The following is a 27,353-nucleotide window of genomic DNA, read 5'->3' as shown; positions in this document are numbered from 1 at the left end:
AGAAAAAGCCGTTACTGCTCGAACCTTCTCCGGGTCGGGTTGTACTCCAGAAGCATCAGCGAGATGGCCTAGCACAGTAATCTGTCGGCGCCCGAAGTGGCACTTCGATGAGTTTAATTAGATCCCAGCCTTGCGGAGGACGTCAAGGATAGCTGCGACGTGCTCAAGGTGCGCCTCAAATGCAGGAGAAAATACAAAGACGTCGTCGAAGTAACAAAGGCAAGTTGACCATTTGAAACCTTGAAGCAGAGAGTTGATCATCCGTTCGAACGTCGCGGGGGAATTGCATAAACCGAACGGTATAACCTTGAATTAGTAGAGGCCATCTGGAGTGACGATATGGAGTCTTTTCTTGGTCTTGCTGATCGACGGAAATCTGCCAATAATCAGATCGAAGGTCGATGGACGAAAAGTATTTGGCACCTTGAAGACAATCAAGAGCGTCGTCAATTCGTGGTAAAGAGTAAACCTCCTTTTTAGTAATTTGGTTTAGATGGCGGTAATCAGCGCAGGAACGCCACGTGCCATCTTTCTTTTTGACGAGCACGACCGGCGACGCCCAAGGACTCGACGAGGGCTCAACAATGCCTCTGGCGAGCATCTTGTTGACTTCCTGCTGAATAACTTGCCGCTCTGCCATGGACACGCGATACGGTCGGTGGTGAATGGGAACAGCATCACCAGTGTTTATCCGATGCTTAACAAAGGACGTCTGACAAAGTGGTCGATTGTCAGTCAAATATGTCGCGGTAGAAAAGCAAAAGGCGATATAGGGCGGCTGCTTGGTCAGGTGCGAGGTCCGGAGCCACCATGGGACGTAATAGGCCGTCGAGGTTCAAAGCATCGTGCGGGCAATCAGGAGGATCTGGAGACGCGTCGGCTGCAAAAGCAGTAACGTAGTCGTCTGTCACTGACCGGAGCGTGGCCACCGCTATGCCTTCAGGTAACACTTGCTTGCCAAAATTCATAACGGGCAGGCACATCCAATTAGCGCCAAGGGCTACGACGGAGCGTGGCACAGTGATATCGCGCGCCAGGAGGACATCACGAATAGTTGCGACGACATAGTTGCCATCAGGCACGGTTGCCATTGAGGCCAATTCGACGAAGGTTAGGGCTTTTGGAGGTAAGCGAACAAACGTTGTAGTGCAGAGGGTGTTCAGTTGTTCGGGGCGAACGTCTGAGAGAAGAGGAAGCTCTAGGCACAGCGTACCGGTGGCACAGTCGATGAGGGTAGAATGCGTCGCCAGAAAGTCGAGCACGAAGATTAGGTCATGAGGGCAACTGGTCAGCACGGTGACCAGGACTGGAACTTGGTGGCCAGCAATTCCTATCCGAGCAGTGCACATACCCTTGACGGCAACAGTGGCACCATTGGGGACGCGTACGGCTCGAGTGATGGCAGGCGTAAGAATGCTTTGAGGCGATGACATAGGTTAGTGCTCATAATGGACAATAGGGATCCAGTATCAATTATTGCCATCAACGGAAAACCATCCATGTCTACTTCAATTAGGTTCGTGTTGGTGAGGAGCGTCAACGGAGGATTTGGACAGGACGAACGTGATGCAGCACTACCTCCAAGAGCTGCATGGCCTAGTTTTCCGTCCGTCTGTTTGGCGAGGAAAAGCGGCGAGGTTGGGGTGACGAGGAGCGACGGTGCTGAGGCGACGGCGATCGCACGGAGCAGCGCCTGTCAGGGACATCGGAAGTATCGTACAGACGGCGAGGGGAATAACGGCGAGCGTCGGCGTATGGGCGAGGAGCAGGGAATGAGCTCCAGTACGGAGGTATCCAGGTGGTGCGGCAGTGGCAGGATACATGACTAACGCGGTGGCAGCGGAAGCAGATTGGTTTGTCGTCTGGGGTTCGCCAATCGGCAGGATTGCGTGGTCTGAGAGCGAAATACTGGTCATTACAATTTGTGGACAAAGGAATGGGTGCCCAATCAGGTCGGAAGACAGAACAGGTGGTAAGGATACCAAGGTTTGCAATGTCTTAGCGCACAACTGCTTGGATAACGGAAATAGTCGGTGCCGCTTGGTCAAAGGTAAATTCAGGGGGTCGTGGATGAAGGGGGGCCGGACTCGTCGCTTCAATGTCACGGCGAACGATACGGGTGACGTTCTCTTGAAATGGCCATGTGCAGGTCAGAGCGGAGCAAGAGGACGTGGCAAGAGTGCTTGGGAGCCGCGAAAAGTGTGGGACGACGAGATGGCTTTTGGGTACCTCGATGCGGCGGCATCCTTTGAGAATGGTGTAGATGGTAGAAACGTCGTTAAAGACGAGCAAATTGAAGGCGCCATCCGCCATGCCTTTTAGAAATGGCCCACCATGTAAACATCGGTCATGTGCTCGTCGACTTTCTGGCAAAGCGCGAGCACTTCCTGTATGTAGGAGACGTACGATTCGGTCGACGACTGGACACGGGTGCCAAGCTCTTTGGCGCAGCCGGTTGGCGACCTGACGAGTTGCAAAACAGGTCACGAAGCCGCTCTTTGAAAATGTCTCAGCTGGAGAGCTCGTCCTCACGGGTGCGAAACCAGACACGCGGTGTCCCCTCCAGATAAAACATCACATAGGCAAGCATGATGGTAAGGTCACTGTGGTGGCTTATACAACACGCTTATGCACGCTTATATATAACACGCTTATACATGCTGAGCCAGTCATCGATGTCTACGTCGTTTTAGGTGGAGAATGTCCCAGGATCACGGAGACTAGGAACTGTAACGTACATTGTGGTAGGTGCCGCAGGTTCCATCGGAAGCCATGGCCGAGAAGACGACGGTGCGGCCGCTTCGGAGCTCCGTGGCAAGAACGGGGAGCGTTCCACCTCGACAACACTGTTACGCGAAGGACAAGTCAGTAAGACGAACAACTATTTACAGGTTATATTTACAACAGCCGTTGCAGTACTGACCGGTTAGATTCGCAGCGCGAGCCCAGTTTGCTCTTCCTCCTCGTTTCTCGAGCGATGGCGCCCATGTGCCTCATTCAAAGAAGCAAATACCACACGCGTGTAGCAATACCACCATTGGTCTCGTTTTGTGTTCTCTTCCACTGTCCTCGTCTTTCTTAGTGGTCAATATTATATGAAGTAAACACCAACTAGGCCAAACTCAAGTTTCTCTGTAGCGTATACGTCGTACAGATGGCCATGCTTGCTGTGTTCTATCGTCTTTCTTGTCCTCAAAAAAACCACCCTTGTCGTCGTTTAGTGTTGTCTTCCCCTGTCCTTGTCTTTATTAGCCGTCAATATGATATGAAATAAGCACCAATTTCGCCAAACTCAAGTTCTTATGAACCATATATTTCTTTCAGATAGCCCTTCCTGCTGTGTTTTATAGTCATTCGCGTCCTCAGCACACCACCCGTGTCGTCGTGTTGTGTTCTCTTCCTCTGTCCTCTTCTTTATTAGCCATCAATATCACATGAAGTAAACACAAATTAGGCCAAACACAAGTTCGTCTGAACCATATATCTCGTATAGATGACCGTTCTTAATGTGTTCCATCGTCCTTTTTCCCCTCAAAATACCACATGTTTCGTCGTTTGGTGTTCTCTTCCCTTGTCCTCGTCTTTATTAGCGGTCAATATGATATGAAGTAAATACCAATTCGGCCAAACTAAAGCTCTTCTAAAGCATACATCTCGCACAGATGAGCGTTCTTGCTGTGTTCCATCGTCTTTTGTGTCTTCAAAATACCACCAGTGTCGTCGTTTTGGGTTTACTTCCCCAGTACCCGTCTTTTCTAGCAGTCAATATGATATGAACACCAATTCGTCCGAAGTCAATTTCTTATGAAGCATATATTTCTTTCAAATAGCCCTTCTTGCTCTGTTTCATCGTCTTTCGTGTCCTCAAAATACCACCAGTATCGTCGTTTTGTGTTCTCTTCCCCTGTCCTCTTCTTTATTAGCCATGACTATGACATGAAGTAAAGAAAAATTAGGCCAAACTCAAGTTCTTCGAAAGCATACATCTCGTACAGATTCCCATTCTTGCTGTGTTATATCGTATTTGTGTCCCCAAAATACTACCCGTGTCGTCGTTTTGTGTTCACTTCCCCTCTCCTTGTTTTTTTAGCGGTCAATATGATATGAAGTAAATAACAATTCGCTCAAGTTCTTCTGAAGCATATATCTCGTATAGATGACCCTTCTTTGTGTGTTCTATCGTCTTTCGTGTCCTCAAATCGCCACCCGTGTCATCGTTTTGTGTTCTGTTCCCCTGTCTTCGTCTTTATTAGCGGTCAATATGATATGAAGTAAACCCCAACTAGGCCAAACTCAAGTTCTTATGAACGATACATCTCGTTCAGATGGCGCTTCTTGCGGTGCTTCATCTTCTTTTGTGTCCTCAAATTGCCTCAGGTGTCGTCGTTTTGTGTTCTCTTGCGCTGTCCTCGTCTTTGTTAGCGGTCAATATTATATGAAATAAACATGAGCTATGCCAACCTCAAGCTCTTCTGAAGCATATATGAAGTACAGATTGCCCTTCTTGCTGTGTTCCATCGTCTTTTGTGTCCTCAAAATACCGCCCGTGTGGTAATAGTGTGTTCCCTTTCTTTGTCCTCGTCTTTATTAGCGGTCAATATAATATGAAGTAAACACCAACTAGGCCCAAGTCAAGTCCTTATGAAGCATATATGTAGTACAGATGGCCGTTCCTGCTGTGTTGCATAGTCTTTCGTGTCCTGAAAGTACCACCCGTATCGTCGTTTCGTGTTCTCTTCTCCTCTCCTCGTTTTTATTACCGCTCAATATGATATGAACTAAACACAAATTAGGCCACACTCAATTTCTTATGAAGCATATACATCTTTCAGATGGCCGTTCTTGCCGTGTTTCATCGTCTTTCGTGTCCTCAGAATTTACCCGTGTCGTCGTTTAGTGTTCTCTTCCCCTGTCCTTCTCTTTTTTAGCGGTCAATATCAGCGAAGTAAACACGAATTAGGACAAACTCAAGCTCTTCTGAAGCATATATCTCGTTCAAATGGCCCTTCTTACGGTGTTTAATCGTCTTTCGTGTCCTCAAAACCCCATCCGTGCCGTCGTTTTGCGTTCTCTTCATCTGTGGTTGTCTTTATTAGCGGCGAATGTGATATGGAGTAAACATTATGAGGCCAAACTCAAGTTCTTATCAAGGCTTGATCTCTTTGAGATAGCCCTTCTTGCTAGGCTTCATCGTCTTTCGTGTCCTCAAATACCACCCACGTCGTCGTTTTGTGTTCTGTTCCCATGTCTTCTTCTTTATTAGCGGTCACTGCGACATGAATTAAATGCCAAAGAGGTCATACTCAAGTTCTTCTGAAGCATATATGCCGTAGAGATGGCCGTTCTTGTTTTGTTCAATCATCTGTCGTGTCCACAAAATATCAGCCGTGTCGTCGTTTTGTGTTCTTTTGACTTTTCCTCGTCTTTATTACCGGTCTATGTGACATGAAGTAAACACCAATTAGGCCAAACTCAAGTTCTTATGAAGCATACAGCTCTTTCAGGTGGCCCTGGTGGCTGTATTTCATAATCTTTCGTGTCCTCAAATTTTACCGTGTCGTCATTTTGTGTTATCTTCCCTTGTCCTCGTCTTTATTAGCGGTCAATATGATACGAAGTAAACACCAATGATGTCAAACTCAAGTTCTTCTGAAGCATATATGTAGCACAGATGGCCATTCCTGCTTTGTTCATCGTCTTTCGTGTCCTCAAAATTTACAATGTGCCATCGTTTTGTGTTCTATTACACTGTCCTCGTCTTTATTAGCGGCCAAGATGATATGAAATAAACACCAATTAGGCCAAACTCAAGTTCTTATCATACATATATCTCTTTCAGATAGCCCTTTTTGATTTGATGCATCGTCTTTTGTGTCCTCAAAATACCAGCCGTGTTGTCGTTTTGTGTTCTCTTGCCCTGTCCTCGTCTTTATTACCGGTCTATATGGTATGAAGTAAACACCAATTAGGCCAAACTAAAGTTCATATGAAGCATATATATCTTTCAGATGGCCCTTCCGGTGTTTCATCGCCTTTCGTGTCCTAAGAATTTACCCGTGTCGTCGTTTTGTGTTCTCTTCCCCTGTCCTGGTCTTTTTTAGCGGTGAATATCATCGAAGTAAAAACGAATTAGGCCAAACTCAGGTTCTTCGGAAGCATATATCTCCTACAGATGACCCTTCTTTGTGTGTTCTATCGTCTTTCGTGTCCTCAACACACCACCCGTTTCGTCGTTTTGTGTTCTCTTCCCCTGTCCTTGTCTTTATGAGCGGTCGATATGGTTTGAAGTAAACACCATTAGGCCCAACTTAAGTTCTTATGAATCATTTATCTCTTTCAGATAGCCCTTCTTGCTGTGTTTCATCGACGTTTTGGTCCTCAAAATACCACCCTTATCGTCGTTTTGAGTTCTCTTCCCAGGTCCTCGTCTTATTAGCTGTCAATATGATATGAAGTAAAGAACAATGAGGTCAAACTCAAGTTCTTCTGAAGCATATATGTCGCACAGATGGCCGTTCTTGCTGTGTTCAATCGTCTTTCGTTCCCTGAAAATTTTCCCATGTCGTCGTTTTGTGTTCCCTCACCCTGTCTTCGTCTGTATTAGCGGTCAATAGCATATGAAGGAAGCACCAGCTAGGCGAAACTAAAGATCTCATGAAGCATATATGTGGTTCAGATGGCCCTTCTTGCTGTGTTTCATCGTCTTTTCTGTCCTCGAAATACCGCCCGTGTCGTCATTTTGTGTTCTCTTCTCCTGTCGTCGTCTTTAATACCAGTAAATATGACATGAAGTAATCACCAATTAGGCGAAACTCAATTTCTTATGAAGCATATATCTCTTTCAGATGGCATTGCTTGCTGTGTTTCATCGTCTTTCGTGTCCTCAACATTTACCCGCGTCGTCGTTTTGTGTTCTCTTCCCCTTTCCTCGTCTTTTTGAGGGGTCAATCTGATATGAAGTAAACGCCAGTTAGGCCAAACCCAAGTTCTCATGAATTGTTTATCTCTTTCAGATAGCCCTTCTTGCTGTGTTTCACGGTCTTTTTGATACTCAAAATACCACCCGTATCGTCGTTTTGTGTTCTCTTCCCAGGTCCTCGTTTTATTAGCTGTCAATATGATATGAAGTAAACAACAATGAGGTCAAACTCAATTCTTCTGAAGCATATATGTCGCACAGATGGCTGTTCTTGCTGTGTTCCATCGTCTTTTCTCTCCTCAATATACCTCCCGTGTCGCCGTTTCGTGTTCTCTTCCGGTGTCCTCGCCTTTTTTAGCGTTCAATATTATATGAAGTAAACACCAATTAGGCCCAACTCAATTTCTTATGAATCACATATCTCTTTCATATAGGCCTTCTTGCTTTGATGTATCATCTTTTGCGTCCTCAAATAACCAGCCGTGTCGTAGTTTTGTGTTTTCTTCCCCTGTCCTCATCTTTATTAGTGGTCTACATGATAAGAAGTAAACATCAATGAGGTCAAACTCAATTTCTTCAGAAGCGTATGTGTCGCACAGGTGGCTGTTTTTGCTGTGTTCCGTCGTCTTTCGTGTCCTCAAAATTTAACCATGTCGTCGTTTTGTGTTCTCTTTCCCTGTCTTCGTCTTTATTAGCGGTCAATGTGATATGAAGTTAACCCCAACTAGGCCAGACTCGAGTTCTTATGAATCATTTATCTCTTTCAGATAGTCCTTCTTGCTTTGTTTCATCGTCTTTTGTGTCCTCAAAATTTACCCGTGTCGTCGTTTTGTGTTCTCTTCCCCTTTCCTCGTCTTTTGGAGGGGTCAATATGATATGAAGTAAACGCCAATTAGGTCAAACTCAAGTTCTTATGAATCATTTATCCCTTTCAGATTGCCCTTCCTGCTGTGTTTCATCGACTTTTTGGTCCTCAAAATACCACCCGTATCGTCGTTTTGAGTTCTCTTCCCAGGTCCTCTTATTAGCTGTCAATATGATATGAAGTAAAGAACACTGAGGTCAAGCTCAAGTTCTACTGAAGCATATATGTCGCACAGATATCCGTTCTTGCTGTGTTCCATCGTCTTTCGTTCCCTCAAAATTTGCCCATGTCGTCGTTTTGTGTTCCCTTCCCCGGCCTTCGTCTTTATTAACGGTCAACAGGATATGAAGTAAGCACCAACTAGGCCAAACCCAAGTTCTTAAGAAGAATTTATGTCGTACAGATGGCCCTTCTTGCTGTGTTTCATCTTCTTTTCTCTCCTCAAGATAACTCCCGTGCCACCGTTTTGTGTTCTCTTCCGGTGTCTTCGTCTTTGTTAGCATTCAATATCATATGAAGTAAACACCAATTAGGCCAAGCTCAAGTTCTTATGAAGGAACTATCTAGTTCAGATTGCCCTTCTTGCTCTGTTACATCGTCTTTTCTGTCCTCGGAATACCGCCCGTGTCGTCATTTTATGTTTTCTTCTCCTGTTGTCGTCTTTATTACCGGTCAATAGGATATGAAGTAAGCACCAACTAGGCGAAACTCAAAATCTCATGAAGGATATATGTCGTACAGATGGCCCTTCTTGCGGTGTTTCATCGTCTTTTCTCTCCGCAAAATACATCCCGTGTCGCCATTTTGTGTACTCTTCCGGTGTCCACGTCTTTTTTAGCGTTCAATATCATATGAAGTAAACACCAATTAGGCCAAACTCAAGTTCTTATGAATCATATATCTCTTTCACATAGGCCTTCTTGCTTTGATGTATCGTCTTCGGCGTCCTCAAAAGACCAGCCGTGTCGTCGTTTTTATTTTATTCCCATCTCCTCGTCTTTATTAGTGGTCTATATGATCTGAAGTAAACATCAATGAGGTCAAACTCAATTTCTTCAGAAGCGTATATGTCGCACAGATGGCCATTCTTGCAGTGTTACATCGTCTTTCGTGTCCTCAAAACTTACCCATGTCGTCGTTTTGTGTTCTCTTTCCCTGTCTTCGTCTTTATTAGCGGTCAATATGATATGAAGTAAACCCCAACTATGCCAAACTCAAGTTCTTATGAAGCATATATGTCATACAGATGGCCAGTCTTGATGTGTTACATAGTCTTTCGTGTCCTGAAAATACCTCCCGTATCGTCGTTTTGAGTTCTCTTCCCCTGTCCTCTTCTTTATTACCGGTCAATATAATCGAACACGAATTAGGCCAAACGCAAGTTCTTCTGAAGCATATATCTCGTACAGATTACCCTTCTTTGTGTATTCCATGGTCTTTCGTCTCCTCAAAACACCACCCGTGTCGTCATTTTGTGTTCTCTTCCCCTGTCCTTGTCTTTATTAACGGTCAATATGACATGACGTAAACACCATTAGGCCCAACTAAAGTTCTTATCAAGGATATATCGCTTTCAGATAGCTATTCTTGCTGGGCTTCATCGTGTTTTGTGTCTTCGAATTCCACAGACGTCGTCGTTTTATGTTTTGTTCCCCGGTCGTCGTCTTTATTACCGGTCAATATGGCACGAAGTAAACATCAATGAGGCTAAATTCAAGTTCGTCTTAAGCATATATCAAGTACAGATTGCCCTTCTTGTTCTGTTACATCGTCTTTCGTGTCCTCAATATTTACCCGTGTAGTCGTTTTGAGTTTTCTTCCCCTGTCCTCATCGTTATTAGCGATCAATATGAAATGAAGTAAACACCAATTAGGCCAAACTGAAGTTCTTATGAAGCATATATTTTTTTCAGATGGACCTTCTTGCTGTGCTTCATAGTCTCGTGTCCTCAAAATACCACTGTGTCGTTATTATTTGTTCACTTCCCCTGTCCTCGTCTTCATTACAGGTCAATATCATCGAAGTAAACACGAATTAGGCCAAGCTCAAGTTCTTCTGAAGCATATATCTCGTACAGATGACCCTTCTTTGTGTGTTCTATCGCCTTGTCCTCAAAACACCACCCATGTCATCGTATTGTGTTCTGCTCCCCTGTGTTCGCCTTTATAGCGGTCAATATGATATGAAAGAAACAAAAATGAGGTCAAACTCAAGTTCTTCTGAAGTATATATGTCGCACATATGGCCGTTATTGCTGTGTCCTATCGTCTTTCGTTCTCTCAAAATTTACCATGTCGTCGTTTTGTGTTCCCTTCCCCTGTCTTCGTCCTTATTAGCGGTCAATAGGATATGAAGTAAACACCAATTAGGCCAAACTTAAGTTCTTATGAAGGATATGTCTCGTTCAGATGGTCCTTCTTGCTGTGTTTCACCGTCTTTTGTGTCCTCAAGATACATTCTGTGTAGCCGTTCTGTGTTCTCTTCCGCTGTCGTCGTCTTTTTTAGCGGTCAATATCATATGAAGTAAACACAAATTAGGCCAAACTGAAGTTCTTCCGAAGCACATATCAAGTACAGAGTTCCCTTCTTGCTCTGTTACATGGTCTTTTGTGTCCTCAAAATACCGTCCGTGTCGTCACTTAGTGTTTTCTTCCCTTGTCCTCGTCTTCATTAGCGATCAATATGATATGAAGTAAGCATCAATTAAGATAAACTCAAGTTTTTATGAAGCATATATCTCTTTCAGATAACCCTCCTTGCTGTGGTTTATCGTCTTTCGTGTCCTCAAAATACCACCCGTGTCGTCGTTTTGTGTTTGCTTCCCCTGTCCTCGTCTTTATTACCGGTCAATATGACATGAAGTAAACACCAATTAGGCCAAACTCAAGCTCTTATGAAGCATATATCAAGTACATATTGCAATTCAAGCTCTGTTACATCGTCTTTGGTGTCCTCAATATTAACCCGGGTCGTCGTTCTGTGTTTCATTCACCTGTCCTCGTGTTTACTAGCGCTCTATCTGATATGAAGTAAACATCAATGAGGTCAAACTAAAGTTCTTCTGAAGCCTATATGTCGCAAAGATGGCGTTCTTGCTGTGTTCCATCGTCTCGTCCTCAAAATTTACCCATGTCGTCGTTGTGTGTTCTCTTCCCCGGTCTTCGCGTATATTAGCGGTCAATATAATATTGTCACGTGGGGGTAACGTGCCCACAAAACCTGTGCCCACAAAAACAGGCTACACTTATAGCGCAACGATGGCGGCGAATACAGTCGGCGATCGTCGAAAATCTGATCAACGGGTCAAGTGCATCGGCTTTTATACTTCAATCGTCGAATGTTCCAGGCTAATCGCTGGGACCCACGTGTCTTCCACAAAGTTCTACACTATTCGCGTCGCGCATGCATGCAATCAGATTACACAAGTTTCGGTGACAGACAGCGGATGGAACCATCGATAACATTCCAGACACTTGCTGTACATCCAGGCGCGTCCTGCGCTGCGTGATAACATTTGTTAAGAGGTGAAACGTGGTCACCCGAGATAGATAAAAATGTACGCGTGTACATTAATACCCCCCTCTTAGAGAGCATCGACCCGATGCTGCAAACAAGCGAAAGTAATAAACAAAAACGCCCGTAGCAAAGAAACAACAAACTAAGGACGTTCGTCAGCGTGCGTAAAAGGGCTTAAGACGCACCACGTGACCACTTCAGATTGTGCGCGGCGCCGCTGTGAATGCGGAATGCCGTCTGGCACGACCTCATAGTCTAGTGCGCTATACGTCGGATGACCTTGTAGGGTCCGAAATACTCAGTCCTCGTCGGCGTATCGGGGTCCAAACCCAAACACGGTCACCGGGCTGGTACTCGACGTAGCGTCGTCGGAGGTTGTAGTGTCAGCTGTCGGTACGCTGCTGGTTCTTGATCCGTAGGTGGGCGATCTGTCGGACTTCTTCGGCGCGCTGGATATAGGTAGCGACGTCAAGATTCTCCTCGTCAGTGACGTGCGGCAGCATGGCGTCGAGCGTCGTCGTCGGGTTCCTGCCGTAAACCAACTTGAACGGCGTGCTCTGTGTTGTTTCTTGCACCGCCGTGTTGTAAGCGAAGGTTACGTACGGCAGGACCACGTCCCACGTCTTGTGTTCGACGTCGACGTACATTGCTAGCATGTCGGCGAGGGTCTTGTTCAGGCGCTCCGTGAGACCATTCGTCTGCGGATGGTAGGCAGTTGTCCTCCTGTGGCTTGTCTGGCTGTACTGCAGAATGGCTTGGGTGAGCTCTGCTGTAAAAGCCGTTCCTCTGTCGGTGATGATGACTTCTGGGGCACCATGTCGCAGCAGGATGTGCTCGACGAAAAATTTCGCCACGTCGGCTGCGCTGCCTTTTGGTAGAGCTTTAGTTTCAGCGAAGCGGGTAAGGTAGTCCGTCGCCACGACGATCCACTTATTCCCGGATGTTGACGTCGGAAACGGGCCCAACAAATCCATCCCAATCTGCTGGAATGGTCGACGAGGAGGTTCGATCGGCTGTAGTAATCCTGCTGGCTTTGTCGGTGGTGTCTTGCGTCGCTGACAGTCTCGGCATGTCTTGACGTAACGGGCGACGTCGGCGGTCAGATGCGGCCAGTAATACTTTTCCTGTATCCTCGACAGCGTCAGGGAGAATCCGAGGTGCCCAGCGGTTGGATCGTCGTGTAGGGCGTGCAGTATTTCTGGACGCAGCGCTGACGGTACAACAAGAAGGTAGCTGGCGCGGACTGGTGAGAAGTTGTTCTTCACGAGCAGGTTGTTTTGTATCGTGAATGAAGACAACCCGCGCTTAAATGCCCTAGGGACAACGTCGGTGCTCGCTTCCAAATACTCGACGAGGCCTTTTTGCTCCGGGTCTGCTCGTAGCTGTTTAGTCTTCCGTGCTTATTATTCGAAGGAAGGCGTCGTCGTCCTCGTCGTCTTGCGGCGAGGGATCGATGGGGGCGCGCGATAAGCAGTAGGCGTCAGAATGTTTTCTTCCGGACTTGTATATTACCGTGAGGTCTTATTCTTGCAGTCTGAGGCTCTACCGCGCGAGCCGTCCTGAAGGGTCCTTTAAGTTAGCTAGCCAACACAACGCGTGATGGTCGCTGACTAATTTGAATGGCCTGCCATATAGGTAAGAGCGGAATTTTGCTGTAGCCCAAATGATGGCGAGGCATTCCTTTTCAGTCGTAGAATAATTACCTTCCGCTTTTGACAGAGACCGGCTAGCATAAGATATCACCCGTTCAAGTCCGTCTATCCTCTGGACTAGGACGGCACCAAGGCCTAGGCTAAGGGCGTCAGTGTGGATTTTGGTGTCGGCGTCTTCGTCGAAATGTGCAATTACCGGCGGTGACTGCATACGTCGTCTTAGTTCTTGAAATTCGTGGGCCTGCGGCGTTTGCCACTTGAACTAGACATCAGATTTGGTTAGATGCGTTAGTGGCTTAGCGATGCGTGAAAAGTCCTTGACAAAGGGCCTGTAGTAGGCATACATGCCAAGGAATCTACGCACTGCCTTCTTGTCAATGGGCTGCGGGAACTTTGCGATGGCAGCTGTTTTCTGCGGGTCGGGGCGTACTCCGGATTGGCTGATGACGTGGCCTAGGAACAGAAGCTCATCGTAAGCGAAGCAGCACTTTTATCGCTTCAGAATGAGCCCTGATGATTTGATGGCCTCTAGTACTGTCGCAAGCCGCCTAAGGTGATCGTCGAAATTTCCGGCGAAGACGACGACGTCATCGAAGTAAACAAGACAGGTCTGCCACTTCAGTCCTGCTAACACCGTGTCTATGACTCGCTGGAACGTTGCAGGCGCCGAGCACAATCCGAATTGCATGACCTTGAACTCGTAGAGGCCGTCTGGCGTGATGAAGGCGGTCTTTTCGCGATCTCTCTCGTCGACTTCTGTTTGCCAGTAGCCAGACTTGAGGTCCATCGACGAGAAGGATTTAGCGCTGCAGAGATAATCCAATGCGTCGTCTATGCGTGGAAGGGGGTATACGTCTTCGTGATCTTGTTCAGGCGACGATAATCGACGCAGAAACGTAGGGTTCCATCCTTTTTCTTCACCAGGAAAACAGGAGATGCCCACGGGCTTTTCGACGGCTGGATGATGTCGTCGCGGAGCATATTGTCGACTTGTTGCCTAATAGCTTCACGTTCTCGTGTCCAAACTCGGTAAGGGCTCTGGCGGAGTGGTTGAGCGCACTCTTCGGTTATTATGCGATGCTTTGCAACTGGTGTTTGTCGAATCCTCGATGACGTCGAAAAGCAGTCCTTGTATCGTCGGAGAAGACTTCTGAGCTGTTGCCGCTTGCTCATGGGGAGACTTGGATTTACGTCAAAGTCTGGTTCGGGAACTATGGTCGTCGGGGTAGATGCGGCAGAACGGGAAAGAAGAAACGCATTACTGGTTTCCAGAATTTCCTCGATGTACGCAATCGTAGTGCCCTCGTTCATGTGTTTGAACTCCTGGCTGAAATTTGTCAGCAACGCTTTAATTTTTCCTTCGTGCAGTCGAGCGATCCCTCTTGCGACGCAAATTTCCCGGTCTAGCTGTAGACGCTGGTCACCCTCGATGATGCCTTCTACGTCGGCAGTTGTTTTGGTGCCGACGGAAATGACAATGCTGGAGCTCGCTGGCCGGCCCCGGGTCGGGCCAGTGTATGGACGGCGCTGGGACGGCAGGTAGCGGCCTGGTGACGGCGAACGGGACGGTCGTCGAGGGCTCCACTGAGTAGTGGCGATGTAATCGGCGATGTCACGAGGGCGTTCACCTTCCCTCGGGTGCTGTGCGTTGACGGCGATGCCTCGCAATCCCAGGTCGCGGTATGGTCATCGGCGGTACACATGGCCGACTTCGCCGCAGTGGTAGCAGAGCGGGCGGTGGTCGGGAGCGCGCCAAATGTCCGTCTTTCTCGCGTATGTGCGCTGGGTGACGGGTGGCCGTGCTGGCGGGGGCGGCGGCAGACGACGGAATTGCGGCGTTACAGGGCCCTGGCGCGGTCGCGGAGGGGGACCTTGACTGCGTGCGACGGCGGCGTAGGTCATCGCTTCTGGCTGGGGATGCGGTAATTGAGGTTGCACCTCAGGAACTACCAGCGATCGCTGAACCTCATCTTTCACGATGTCAGCGATCGAAGCTACTTGAGGCTGCGGCGAAGGCAAGACCTTCGTCGCAGACCTTTGTTGCCCTGATGGTCTCTTGGAGATGAATGGAGCCTAGCGCTTGGATGGCGCACTGAGGCGTGAGCACTTGGCGGTTATATTGCCTAGTGCGCATTTCTAAAGTTTTCTCAATCGTCGTAGCCTCTGTCAGGAACTCAGCTACGGTCTACGGTGGGTTTCGGATTAGTCCGGCGAAAAGTTCTTCCTTTACGCCTCGCATCAAGAAACGTACTTTTTTCTCTTCGGACATTTCCGGTTCGGCGTGCCGGAAAAGACGGGTCATCTGTTCTGTGAAGATGGCGATGGTCTCATTGGGTAGTTGGCCTCGGGTTTCCAGCAGAACTTCGGCCCTTTCTTTTCGGACAACGCTCGTGAACGTCCTCAGGAAGTTACGGCGGAAGAGGTCCCATGTTGCAAGGGTGGACTCCCGGTTCTCGAACCAAGTCCTCGCGGCATCTTCCAAGAAATACACAGGTCGTAGTTTATCCTCAGATGTCCAGTTGTTAAAGGTCGAGATCCTTTCGTAGGTTTCGAACCAGGTTTCCGGATCCTCCGACGTAGCTCCGCGGAAGGTAGGGGGCTCTCTGGGTTCTTGAAATATGACGGGTGACACTGGGGCTGCCATTGTGGTTGTCTTGGCCACAATCGTTTTGGTCTTCTCAGGTAGAAGTCCGTGCTCCGGGGGCAGCTGTTGTAGACGACGGCTTGCTATATTGTCCGGGACTACGTTGGTGCTCTCTTTGCGGTCCGGGCTTGGATCACGGTTTGTCGGGGGCGTCCGGTACTTGGACGAAAAGCACCTCCACCAGATGTCACGTGGTAGTGACGTTAAAGAACACAGTAGCAATACTGTGAAAGACAAAACTAGCTTTTATTGGGCGAACCTGTGGCCACAAAGACAGGCTAGACTTAAAGCACAACGATAGCGGCGAACACAGTCGGCGATCGTCGAAAATCTGATCATCGGGTCAAGGGCGTCGGCTTTTATAAATCAGTCGTCAAATGTTCCAGGGTAACCGCTGAGACCCGCCTGTCTTCCACAAAGTTCTACACTATTGATTGATTGATTTGATTATGGGGTTTTACGTGCCAAAACCACTTTCTGATTATGAGGCACGCCGTAGTGGGGGACTCCGGAAATTTGGACCACCTGGGGTTCTTTAACGTGCACCTAAATGTAAGTACACGGGTGTTTTCGCATTTCGCCCCCATCGAAATGCGGCCGCCGTGGCCGGGATTCGATCCCGCGACCTCGTGCTCAGCAGCCCAACACCATAGCCACTGAGCAACCACGGAGGGTTACACTATTCGCGTCGCGCATGCATGCAATCAGATTACACAAGTTGCGGGGAAAGACAGCGGATGCAACCATCGATAACATTCCAGAAACTTATTTTACATGCAGGCGCGTCCTACGCTTTGCGATAACATTTGTTAGGTGGCGAGAATTGGTCGCCCGACAAAGATAAAGAATACACGTGTCAATACAAACGCCTCTCCAAGATGACGGCGGGACAGACACATCTTGGATAAACTAGGCATCCGCTACCACACATAACACCGAGACAAACGGGACATACCCAAGGAAATAAGGGCCAGACTCACGGTACCCCCACTACCCAAGAATATGCATCCTGTAAAGACGAAGGGCAAAGAACATGGCGAAGAACTGCGGAAGAGACAAGGACCCGGTCTTTGTAGGCGCTGCACATTACAAACACAAGCGTAGCATTGTCGCAGCAGTACTTAACCACAATAGGCCATGCTGCACAAGCTTGTCTATAAGCACGACATGCGTAGAAACGGCGGAAGAAGCGGCTATAGCGTTAGCCATAGCACAAACCGACGCATACTGCATAATCAGCGATTTACAAACTGCAGTACGCAACTTCGCGAATGGCTTGATCTCACCTGAGGCGCTACACATAATCAGAAAAGGCAAAACAACAAAGACAGATGCGTCCAAACGATATGGATACCAGCCCACACCCTGGCTCAACGGGAGAGGACAACCCTAACGAGGCGGCAAACAATGTAGCTCGAGGACTCACTTTCTGAGCTGCGACGAGCGTAGACCCCTCGACAGGACCCTCCGGGTATGTGAAGACAGAATGGCCAGGTTCAACGACATCACCACCCATTACAAGATGCAGATGAACTTATTCACCACCCCATCCACAACTGAACAGATCGCAAGGTGTCCAGTGGCGACAACTACAAACGAAATCATAAAAGAGTCCCACACTAATGCACACTTTTTATCCAGAAATATACACAACAGATAGATGCAAAGTGTGTGGCACCAGAGCCACGCTAGAACACATGTTATGGGAATGCCGGGGAAGACTAATACAAGACAATGAAAGTGACCCCTCTACCGACAGCCTCCCACGCGCGATGGCAGGCCGTGGTGCTCAGATCGAACCTGGAAGACCAACTGTGGGCAGTCCTGCGGGCCAAGGAAGTCGCCGGGAGACAACAACTCTTGGCCGTAACCTCGGCGGGTGCCCCATCCAACTGACTCGCCGGACGCGAATCGTTCTGATTCGAAATAAAGTTTTCTCACTCACTCACTCACTCACTCACTCACTCACTCACTCACTCACTCACTCACTCACTCACTCACTCACTCACTCACTCAAAACACGCTGCCTCCGAAAAGTAAGCGGCTAACATATTTTGATCTAATTAAATCGCGCACAATATATTGTAACTTGGTTTGGGGAATTACCACGATAACAAATCTGAAAAATAATACCATTTCAAAAGGGCCCATTAAGAGCAATCTCCAACGCGCGCACGTTGTTTAGCTCCCTCTGTACCACTACACTCGATTTTACGTGTTAAGAATGTAACTGCTCTTTATCCCAGGCGTAATCTTTCCCTACATAAGTGGCAAATTCAGCACACGATTACTTTTTTATCGGAAACTGCGAATTTACAGAGGAACCCAAATCACTACACAACACTACATCGTGAATTCTGGTACGACCCACGGCCGTGAAGAAATTATGGAATGCAAAGACTGAAATATGCTCTTCCGTCAACTCTAAATAACCGTAGTTTGAATGATTCGTCCATTAAAGCCCTTCTTCTAAAGACCTCATAAAAATATTTTTGTGATTTCCTTCTGCAGTTCCAATAGTTGCTGGAGTATTGTATAGTTTTAGATTTCAGTCTGTTATAGTTTAGCTACAAGTACTTCTTGCAATACACTTATGCACTTGATCATCGGTCGGCATGCAAGTGTCTGATGTACTTACGGTAGATGAGAGCTTCGTCAAACCGCGATACAGTGGTTCTTTTTTTCTCACGTAATTGGGGAATATTGGTGAATACACCGTTTTGCATAATTACAAAAAATAGGACCTTCAGACATTTGACGGCGCACGCTGTTTCGCGACACCACCAACGGGGGAGGGGGGGGGGGGGCGCGAGCTGATTGGAAGCGATGCGTCCGCCCACGATTAATGGAGAGATAGATGGAAGCATGAAACGCTTTATTGCGATTTCTCGAGAATTTAGCACGCGTTATGCCTTATTCCACCATTGTAACGGTACCTTCATACGCTATTCGTCGTGCGGTTGTCTTGCATTAGTTTAGCCAGGCTGTCATTGTCGCCGCAAATAAGTTTATCTTCCCACATGAGAACAATTTTTATGGCTGTATCGGGGGGATTAGGTCTCAGCAAATTACGCAAAACAAATGAGCCCTCAGTGACCCGAATTCATGCAAACAACTGGTATCAAAAATTAAAAATTAAATTATGGGGTTTTACGTGCCAAAACCACTTTCTGATTATGAGGCACGCCGTAGTGGGGGACTCCAGAAATTTTGACCACCTGGGGTTCTTTAACGTGCACCTAAATCTAAGTACACGGGTGTTTTCGCATTTCGCCCCCATCGAAAAACAACTGGTATCAAACAACTATGAGGGCATTAGAATGTTGAGGCTGCACGGGATTCCAGAACACAGCGAAGCTACTCAGGAACCACAAAATATCAAGAGAAAAAAAAAACAAGAACGGTCCTCGGAGAAACATCAACGCCGTCGCCTCGAGTGTTGCGCGTGCGAGCAGAAAGTTTTTTTTTCTGTATATGTCTTACATTTTTCATTACACTCTTTGCCGCTCTAGGCGAAACGCACGTGATACAAAAATTGAGACTTTTAGGAAATAAGCAAAGTTTAACAGAAAGGCTTTCAGTGGACGCTAAATAAGGAGCATTTCAATAATTACGCCAGAGGGACACTGGCATGCCAGCAACTTTGCATTCTGTAGATACTGATGGAGTTTACTGGTCACTGGAAGAGGGTTATAAACAGGGTGACTAACATACACGCGCGAGAGCAATTCTAGACTAAAGCTTCCTCGGGGAAAGTTCATTTGTGCCATTTTTGACACTCACCAAACGACCACAAAATAAGTTTCGCGATCAGGAATATATAAACGCGTGAGAAGTTCACTGACTCTATGCTCAGAAGTGAAACCGAAACTGCAATGAAGGTTTGAGGTGCTATAGTATCGAGCGAAAAAAATTCACCGGTGATTACGGTGCTCCCTAATGCGAATTGCGCGCGCAGCTGTTTAGGTGTTTTGAATTCGCGTTATACTGTGGCAAAGAACTTGATTCTGAACGACAGGGTCCTCTTGATCATTCCTCTTAAACAGCACAGGCAACCTCTCGCAATAAGACTTCCGTTCCACCATGAAGCCGCGCGAAGTGGTAAAGGACATATCCAAGCCTGTTTCAATCCTGTATGTATATTACATTGTGTGTCGCACCGCATCAAGAAAGCGGCGGACTGGGCCGGTGTCAAGGTGGTGTTTACCGCACCTAACAAGTAGGAAACGTTGTGCAAGAAAGTCAACGAAAGGCCGGCAAACGCCTGGACTGTGTAGTAAGCGACATACCGCCAAACCTGTACAGTGCAAAACCAATATAGTTTGTGTCATTCCCACCTCTTGCGGCTGCATTTACATAGGGCAAACGGGACACTGCCTTAACGAACGTTTACCGAGAGCATGCTCACAGTATAAAGTTTAAGACTGGTAGTAATCTAGATATTCATTGTGCAACGTGCGACTGTTGACCTCGCCTAGAAGTCACACGCGCGCTGAGAAGGTACAGTGATCAGATGACCAGGGACATCATTGAAGACTTTTCAATTTGTAGGTTGGGAGCCATTTGCGTAAGCGCCCCTTCTATACCTCTTTACGATGAGGAGCTTCCTCATAAGTTAATCAGTTTGGATCGTGCCCACATTTTGTGTTTTACATTTGTATAGTTTTACGTTCGTGACGCATGGGCAGGAGGAGTTGATCCAGGACGACTCGCCTTCCCTTTCTTCTTTTCTCTCTTTTAGCCTGTTGCGAATAGTATACAGGGTGATGTATACTATTCCCCGTAACTTTAGCCAAACATTAAAGATATGCAAATGCACGTAGCTGGACAGAACCAAGGTAATGTTGTTTGCCGTCGCTTGTAGATACTCAAATTATTTCTTTATTCCGGCTCATTAGATAATTAGTCCTAATTTATTGATCGACTTCTCAAATATTATAATTAGATAAAAAGTGTCAACGAGAAAATTGTAGAGCGACATGGAAACCTCCCGCTTTCTGTCGCCTAATATGTGCGACACAAAATTGTTTTTCCGAGCGTCGAAGAAACGCGCAAATACACGCAAAACTGCGGCACGACTGGCCGCTCGAGGCGCTTTCCGCGTATTCGCGGGCTCGTTTCAAGCTGGGAAAACCGCTTTTATGTAGCACGTATTGAGCAACAGAAAGCTGCATCGGGAGTCTTTTATGTCACTCTACGATTTTTCCACCGACACTTTTCATGTAATTACAATATTTGAGAAGTTGACTAAATAATTAGTCCTAAGTATGTAATTAGGTAGATTGGAAAGAAATAATCTGAGTATCTCCAAGCGACGGCAAACAACATTACCCTGGTTCTGTCCAGCTACGTGGCATTCGCATATTTTTAATGTTTGGCTAATGTTACGTGGGACACCATGTATATTTGTATGGATGAATGGATGGATGGAATAACTTTACTGAAAGTCCTGCGAGCTACGGGCGCGACGTCCCACAGAGCGGGCAACTCCCACTTTGGGACTGGGAGTTGTAACTCCCTGGCCGCATCGTGGGCTCGCTCGACGGCCCAGAACTGCTCCGCCAGGCCCGTGCCGCGGAATGCTTCTTGTAGCCTGGCGGAGTCTTGATTCTTGTTTGCGTGGGTCCGACTACAGAGTTTCCTAAAAAAAGGGAGCTGCAATGGGAGCGGTTGTACCAGCATGGCAATTATGGGAAGTACATGGATTTGCCTAAACTCCGTCCTTTTGGCTTCAAACGGCTTTGTGACTTTGTGACCTCGTCATTTTTAACAGTGTATTGCGTAACAAATAATTAAAAAATATCATTAAAATTGTCCGACGACAGGATTCGGACACCAGAACTCTACCACAGCACCCTGATAGTGAAACCATTAAGCCATGAACGCAAGTATCGACAACCGAATAAAACGCCCTTATGAATTTATCGCGGGCATGCCAGTGCCGTGAGAGGCTTGGCGCGTTTCGATTTGGCCGCCTGGACAAGCTCAATCGTGGGTGTCCCCGGCGTCTTCTACACTTCGAAGAGTATCATCATCATCAGCCTGGTTACGCCCACTGCAGGGCAAAGGCCTCTCCCATACTTCAACAACCCCGGTCATGTACTAATTGTGGACATGTCGTCCCTGCAAACTTCTTAATCTCATCCGCCCACCTAACTTTCTGCCGCCCCCCTGCTACGCTTCCCTTCCCTTGGAATCCAGTCCTAACCCTTAATGACCATTGGTTATCTTCTCTCCTGATTACATGTCCTGCCCATTTTTTTTCTTGATTCCAACTAAGATATCATTAACTCGCGTTTGTTCCCTCACCCAATCTGCTCTTTTCTTATCCCTTAACGTTACACCCATCATTCTTTCCATAGCTCGTTGCGTCGTCCTCAATTTAAGTAGAACCCTTTTAGTAAGCCTCCAGGTTTCTGCCCCGTAGGTGAGTACGGGTAAGACACAGCTATTATACACTTTTCTCTTGAGGGATAATGGCAACCTGCAGTTCAGGATCTGAGAATGCCTGCCAAACGCACCCCAGCCCATTCTTATTCTTCTGATTATTTCCGTCTCATGATCCGGATCCGCCGTCACTACCTGCCCTAAGTAGATGTATTCCCTTACCACTTCCATTGCCTCGCTACCTTTTGTAAATTGTTATCTTCCGAGACTGTTAAGCATTACTTTAGTTTTCCGCAGATTAATTTGCAGCAGGAGCTCGGTCTCGGTTTTCTTATGGATTTCCACCGATAGTTTGACTAGCTTCCTCAGTTGCACATTGAGTTTGTCCTTCTCCGCTACCTTCCATCTGTGAATGGCTCCGTGAAGTTGCATACCGCAAAGGCGTGTGTTAGCTTGAGGAGATTTTCTTCCTCAAGGCCTTCTTGTCTGTTTGCTACGCGTCGTATGAGATTCAAGGCATTATTCGACTTTGTCACGATCTTCTCCACTGTCGCGACGTTAGAGCCATTGCTCTCAATGAGCATGCAGAGGACTCTGATTTTGCTGACGTGTGGAATGGTTGCTCCGTCTTTTGCTCTGAGAGTAATGGCGTGTGTGTCTCTGATTTCGCTCTTTGGCTTGGGAACGCTTCTCGATGGTTTGTAGACGAGGAGCTCCGACTTCGCAGGCGAACCTAGCAGGCCTGTGGGAGCGAGGTATTCCTAGATCGCGTTGATCGCCTGCTATAGAGCGTTCTCAATTGATCCCAGGCTACCTCCGGGGATCCAGAGCGTTACGTCATCTGCGTATATGGTGTATTTGACGTTCTCGATTTGATCCAGTCTCTTGCCTAGGCCAGCTAGCGCAAGGTTAGAAAGCGTCGGAGAGATGACAGAACCTTGTGGGGTGCCCTTGCTGCCCCGTTTATATTTCTGGGACTTGATTTCCCGTAGACGGAGGGTGAGCGTTCTGTCTCCCAGGAAGGATTTTATATAAGCGTAGAGTCTAATGTTGAAGTCGAGGTTAGAGATCGTGTCGAGCATGTAGTCATGTGATAAAATATCGAAGGCCTTTTCGAGGTCTAGCCCTAGGATTAATCTCGCGTCTCTCGTGTCTGCGTCAATGATCTCATGTTTGAGAAGCTTCATGGCATCTTGGGTGGATAGCCCGGGTCTAAAGCCGATCATTGTTGCGGGGTAGATATCTTTTTGTTCGAGATGTTTAGAGAGCCTGTTTAGGACCGCGTGCTCGGCTGCCTTGCCGACGCAAGACGTCAGCGAGCTCGGTCTGAGGTTATTGATGTTGGGCGCCTTGCCATGCTTAAAGCTGAGCATGATGAGAGCCGTTTTGCAGTTTTCGGGTAGTGCTCCGTTCCTCTAGATTTTGTTGATTTCCTCTGTGAGGGTTTCGATGGAGGTCTCGTCTAGGTTTTTAAGTGCCTTGTTAGTTACGCCGTCCGGCCCCAGCGCTGACGTCAGCGAGATCGGTCTGAGGTTATTGATGTTGGGCGCCTTGCCATGCTTGTGGCTGAGCATGATGAGAGCCGTTTTCCAGTCTTCGGGTAGTGCTCCGTTCCTCTAGATTTTGTTGATTTCCTCTGTGAGGGTTTCGATGGAGGTGTCGTCTAGGTTTCTAAGTGCCTTGTTAGTTACGCCGTTCGTCTCCGGCGCTGACTTGCTGTTTAGGTTCTGAAGCGCCATGCGTATCTCTTCGGTTGAGAAGTCCCGATCTAGCTCTGGGTTGGCCTTGACGCGATATGCTTCGGCGGTCGTGCCTCTAGCATTTTTGGCCAGCGGGAGGTACTTGTCGGCGAGAAGGTCAATGAGGTCCTTTTCCGTGGTAATCTTGAGTTCCTCGTGCATGGTCCTGTTCAGCGTGCGACCCTGGTCCACTTTGGTTCTGGTTCTGTCTAAAAGGTGTTTGAGCAGGTGCCACGTCGTCCCGCTGTTGATGCGGCCGTCCGCAGCGTCGCGCACTTCGTTCCATTGTTGGTTAGATAGTTGCGCGCAATATTCTGCAATCAGCCGGTTGAGGCAAGAAATTCTTTTCCTCAGCCATCGATTGTGTCTTTGTCCGTTCCATCTCCTGGTGAGCCATTGGTTGGCTTCGAGCATGTGAGCCAGTCGGCTGTCCATGCTTTTTACGGGGAGATCTGTCTCTATTTCCTTCGTGGCCGTCTCAATGTCGGCCATTAGTTGCGACGTCCATTGTTCCATTGATTCTTTGCCTGTTCGGCGTTCGTGTAATTTCTGCAGGCTTCAATAAAGATGTTGGCAGTCAGCGCTGGTCCTGTGATCTTCCTTGTCCGTGTGTTTTTTGCACTGTCTGAAAGGACTGATCCGTGCCAACTAGCTCGCGCCCAAACACTTCTAAGGGTCCTCTTGGCCGGCGGCTCTCAGCCTCTGCAGCAGCGGCAGACGAAGCACCGGTTGCATGCCTCATTGTTCAGAAAGAAAGCGTGAACACGGGAACCCGTGGCTCGAGCGGAGCGCATTCTCTAGCGGCGGCAGCGCAGGCGAAGTAGCGCATGCCCAGTGGGACCGAAGCCACGCCAGCACTTTGTTTCCATATATGGTATTTGTGGACGCTTTCGTCGCATCCCTGGTCGCCGCCGTGAAGAGCGTCTCGTGTGGCAGTCCTCTATCCTCTTTACCTTTTCGCCACAGTCTCCTCCTCCGCTTTCCTCTTTATGCTTCCGCTGCACCCTCCTACGCTGCTCTCCTTTCCTCAGCCATGTGATGTAGTACATGCTCGAAAAAAAAAAGCCTTTTACGCCGTCCACCACCAGGGGACGAATATGCGCTGAATGTAGGCTTGGCTTAATTGTGACATGTTTGACCACGCCAATGGGAGGCATGCGCAGCCTCGCTGCCTGGCTTAAATTAATTGAAGACTTAAAACGGCTAAGAGTAACGGCAGCTTTGCCTATCGTGATGGGCAGCGCGAAGGCTAAACGGGGATGAGTGAAGTGGGAAGGACAAGCGCTGTCAGCGCGTTTTTGTCGCTTCTCTTGTCCACGTTTAACCTTCGTGGTGTACACTCAAGGTGATGAATCGCCAACTTGCCCAATCAGCCACGCTATTAGATTTAACGATTAATATTAGATGATTGTGACACTGCTCAGCAGCCTGCCAAGACAAGAAGACTTTGTGAGTGTTAGGTATTACAGCCAAGCTATATATATAGCCAGCCGATTCATCCATCCGTCCATCCGTCTATCGGACGCCTGTACGCTGAAAACCCCCCCCGGTGCAAACCCATGCGCATGCGCGAAAAAAAGAGAGAAAGAGAGTCGCGCGATTAGCGAACACCACCAAGATAGCGCAAGGCCTGTTTACTCCGATTTATGTGGTCACGCTACCTGGCTTGAAATTTCCATTGACAAGGCGTGCGTGACGAAAGTGGTGACGTCAAAATCACTGTTGCCTACTTGGGAACATCCCCATTAAATTCTATGGCAGTCGGGCCAGGTAACATGACGTCATAGATCGGAGTGAAAAGGCCTTGTGCAATCTAGGTGGTGTTGAATTAGCTGCGCAAGTAGTGACGTCGTTGCTCTCCGTCGCAGCCGAGCGCGCGTGAAGCATTTTCTCTCCGCCTACGAAATGGCTAGGCCACGCGTCACACGCCCTCCTTAGGCGCAGGTAACTCGATCAGCAACGCCGTGAGCAGAGCCGGGAACGAGCTCGTCCACGCCGTGCCGATGCTGCAGCCTGGGCACAAGAACAGCGCCGAGCAGCCGAGCGCAAGCAGCAACTGCGTACCCAGGACCCGGCAGCCTACCAAGCCGTCGTTTAATAAACCGTCAAGATTAACCCAGTGATAAACACCGGAGCCGCACGTTCCAGCTTCGCTGTTTAACCATCTGTATGGAGGGCCCGGGCGGTGATTTTTTACATTTTTATCTAGGCCAAGTAGGTCACAGAGATTTAGAATGACGAAAAATTTCCAGACGAACAATGCTAAGCTGCAGTGACGCTCTAAAGCGATGATTATACCTTCTTTATTGGAAACAAAAGGGTACCTGATATTAGCTCTCATCAAGCTTGCGTAACGTCTGAACTAGTAGAACGAAAAACCCTGTCTCTTTACCCACGCCTTGCATTTTCTCCCTCATCGTGGGTCGCCATTGTTATGGCGCCAGGATAGCCAAGGGACTCAGTCGTTCTTATGCTCTTACTGCTACTGAGCAGCTTTTCTCTTAATTGATGCGCTAAATTGAGCTAAACTTTCTCTATCGTTCACACATAGGAGTGGTCGTGGTATACCTTACCTGCCCGCTGTGCTTGAAATGTTTCACTGTGTGGCCTGCTAGAATGTGCCACAAGCGGCGGTAATAAGCCAATTCTTCATTTCGGTTCGCAGGTGAGCCTGGAACTTTTCTACAGCCTGTTGTACCTGTGCCGTGTCATGCTGTACCTGAACTCGGCAATGAACCCCATCCTCTACAACGCCATCTCGTCAAAATTTCGCGCTGCCTTCTGCCGTCTGCTGGGTTTCCGTCACCCCAGGCGCCACTGCACCACCAACACGCAAACGAGCACTTCACTGGCCTTCCAAAGCAGCTTTAGCAGCGGTGCCCCACAGAATGTCTGACACATCCACGGTCTGCATATCAACTCTGCGTTAAGGCACAATAAGGAACTCGCACCTGCCGCGGCGTCCTGCTACAGTAAAGAATGATGACTCCTTTTGCGAAGCCCCCCCGGAAGCGAAGCGAAGCGGCAACACAGTATCGCAGGGCTAGTCTTTTCAGCTCCTCTGGATAATTGCAGCTTTGCGCCCGTAACTCATTGACGCCAATGAACCTCTGTGAAGCTAACCTTGGCCACTGGTTGTGTATCGCTGGGGCCACTGGGTATGTGCCGCTCTTAAATGAACCTATTTGACGCCAACTTGGGTTACTTGTATGTGCAACTATGAACTTCACAGCGGCGCCGCCAGAAGGGTCAGCGTGCCTAGAGGGAACAGCGAGAGAGAAGCGCCGGCTCCGTACACATACAGTTTTGACTATACTTGTACAGGCGTCGTAAGTGAGAACCGCCGGAATTTTCAGGCTGCACTATTGTTGTATCGGGGTTTCCAAATAGAAACCCCGATACAACACCATTGCCCCTCTCTTCTTTAAAAGTATTTTCAGAAGTTGTGACATTACACAATCTCAATGGTAGAAAGCATATTACACAAGAAGCAAGGAAACATCGTTATACATTCCTGAATGGCATTACGCATTTGCGAACGACATTGCACGAGAAGCAAGGAAACATACATCTCTGTATAGCATTCGCATTTCTGACTGACATTGCACAAGAAGCAAGAAACATCATTAC

General features: G+C 47.9%; 1 protein-coding gene across 1 annotated transcript in view; it reads left to right on the top strand.

The window, feature by feature from the left end:
- LOC126545837 (growth hormone secretagogue receptor type 1-like) overlaps positions 1–27,103 on the top strand; it is a 206,166-nt gene extending 179,063 nt beyond the window's left edge. Inside the window, exon 3 of the mRNA XM_050193840.3 lies at positions 26,389–27,103. Within this exon, the coding sequence (XP_050049797.2) occupies positions 26,389–26,619 (231 nt within the window). The 3' untranslated portion in view covers positions 26,620–27,103. The remainder of the gene's footprint in view (positions 1–26,388) is intronic.
- The last annotated feature ends 250 nt before the right edge of the window (positions 27,104–27,353 follow it).

This window comes from Dermacentor andersoni, chromosome 1 (genome assembly GCF_023375885.2).
Source record: "Dermacentor andersoni chromosome 1, qqDerAnde1_hic_scaffold, whole genome shotgun sequence".
Taxonomy (NCBI): domain Eukaryota; kingdom Metazoa; phylum Arthropoda; class Arachnida; order Ixodida; family Ixodidae; genus Dermacentor; species Dermacentor andersoni.
Note: the sequence above shows the minus strand (reverse complement) of the source record. Positions and strands in the feature narration are given on the sequence as shown.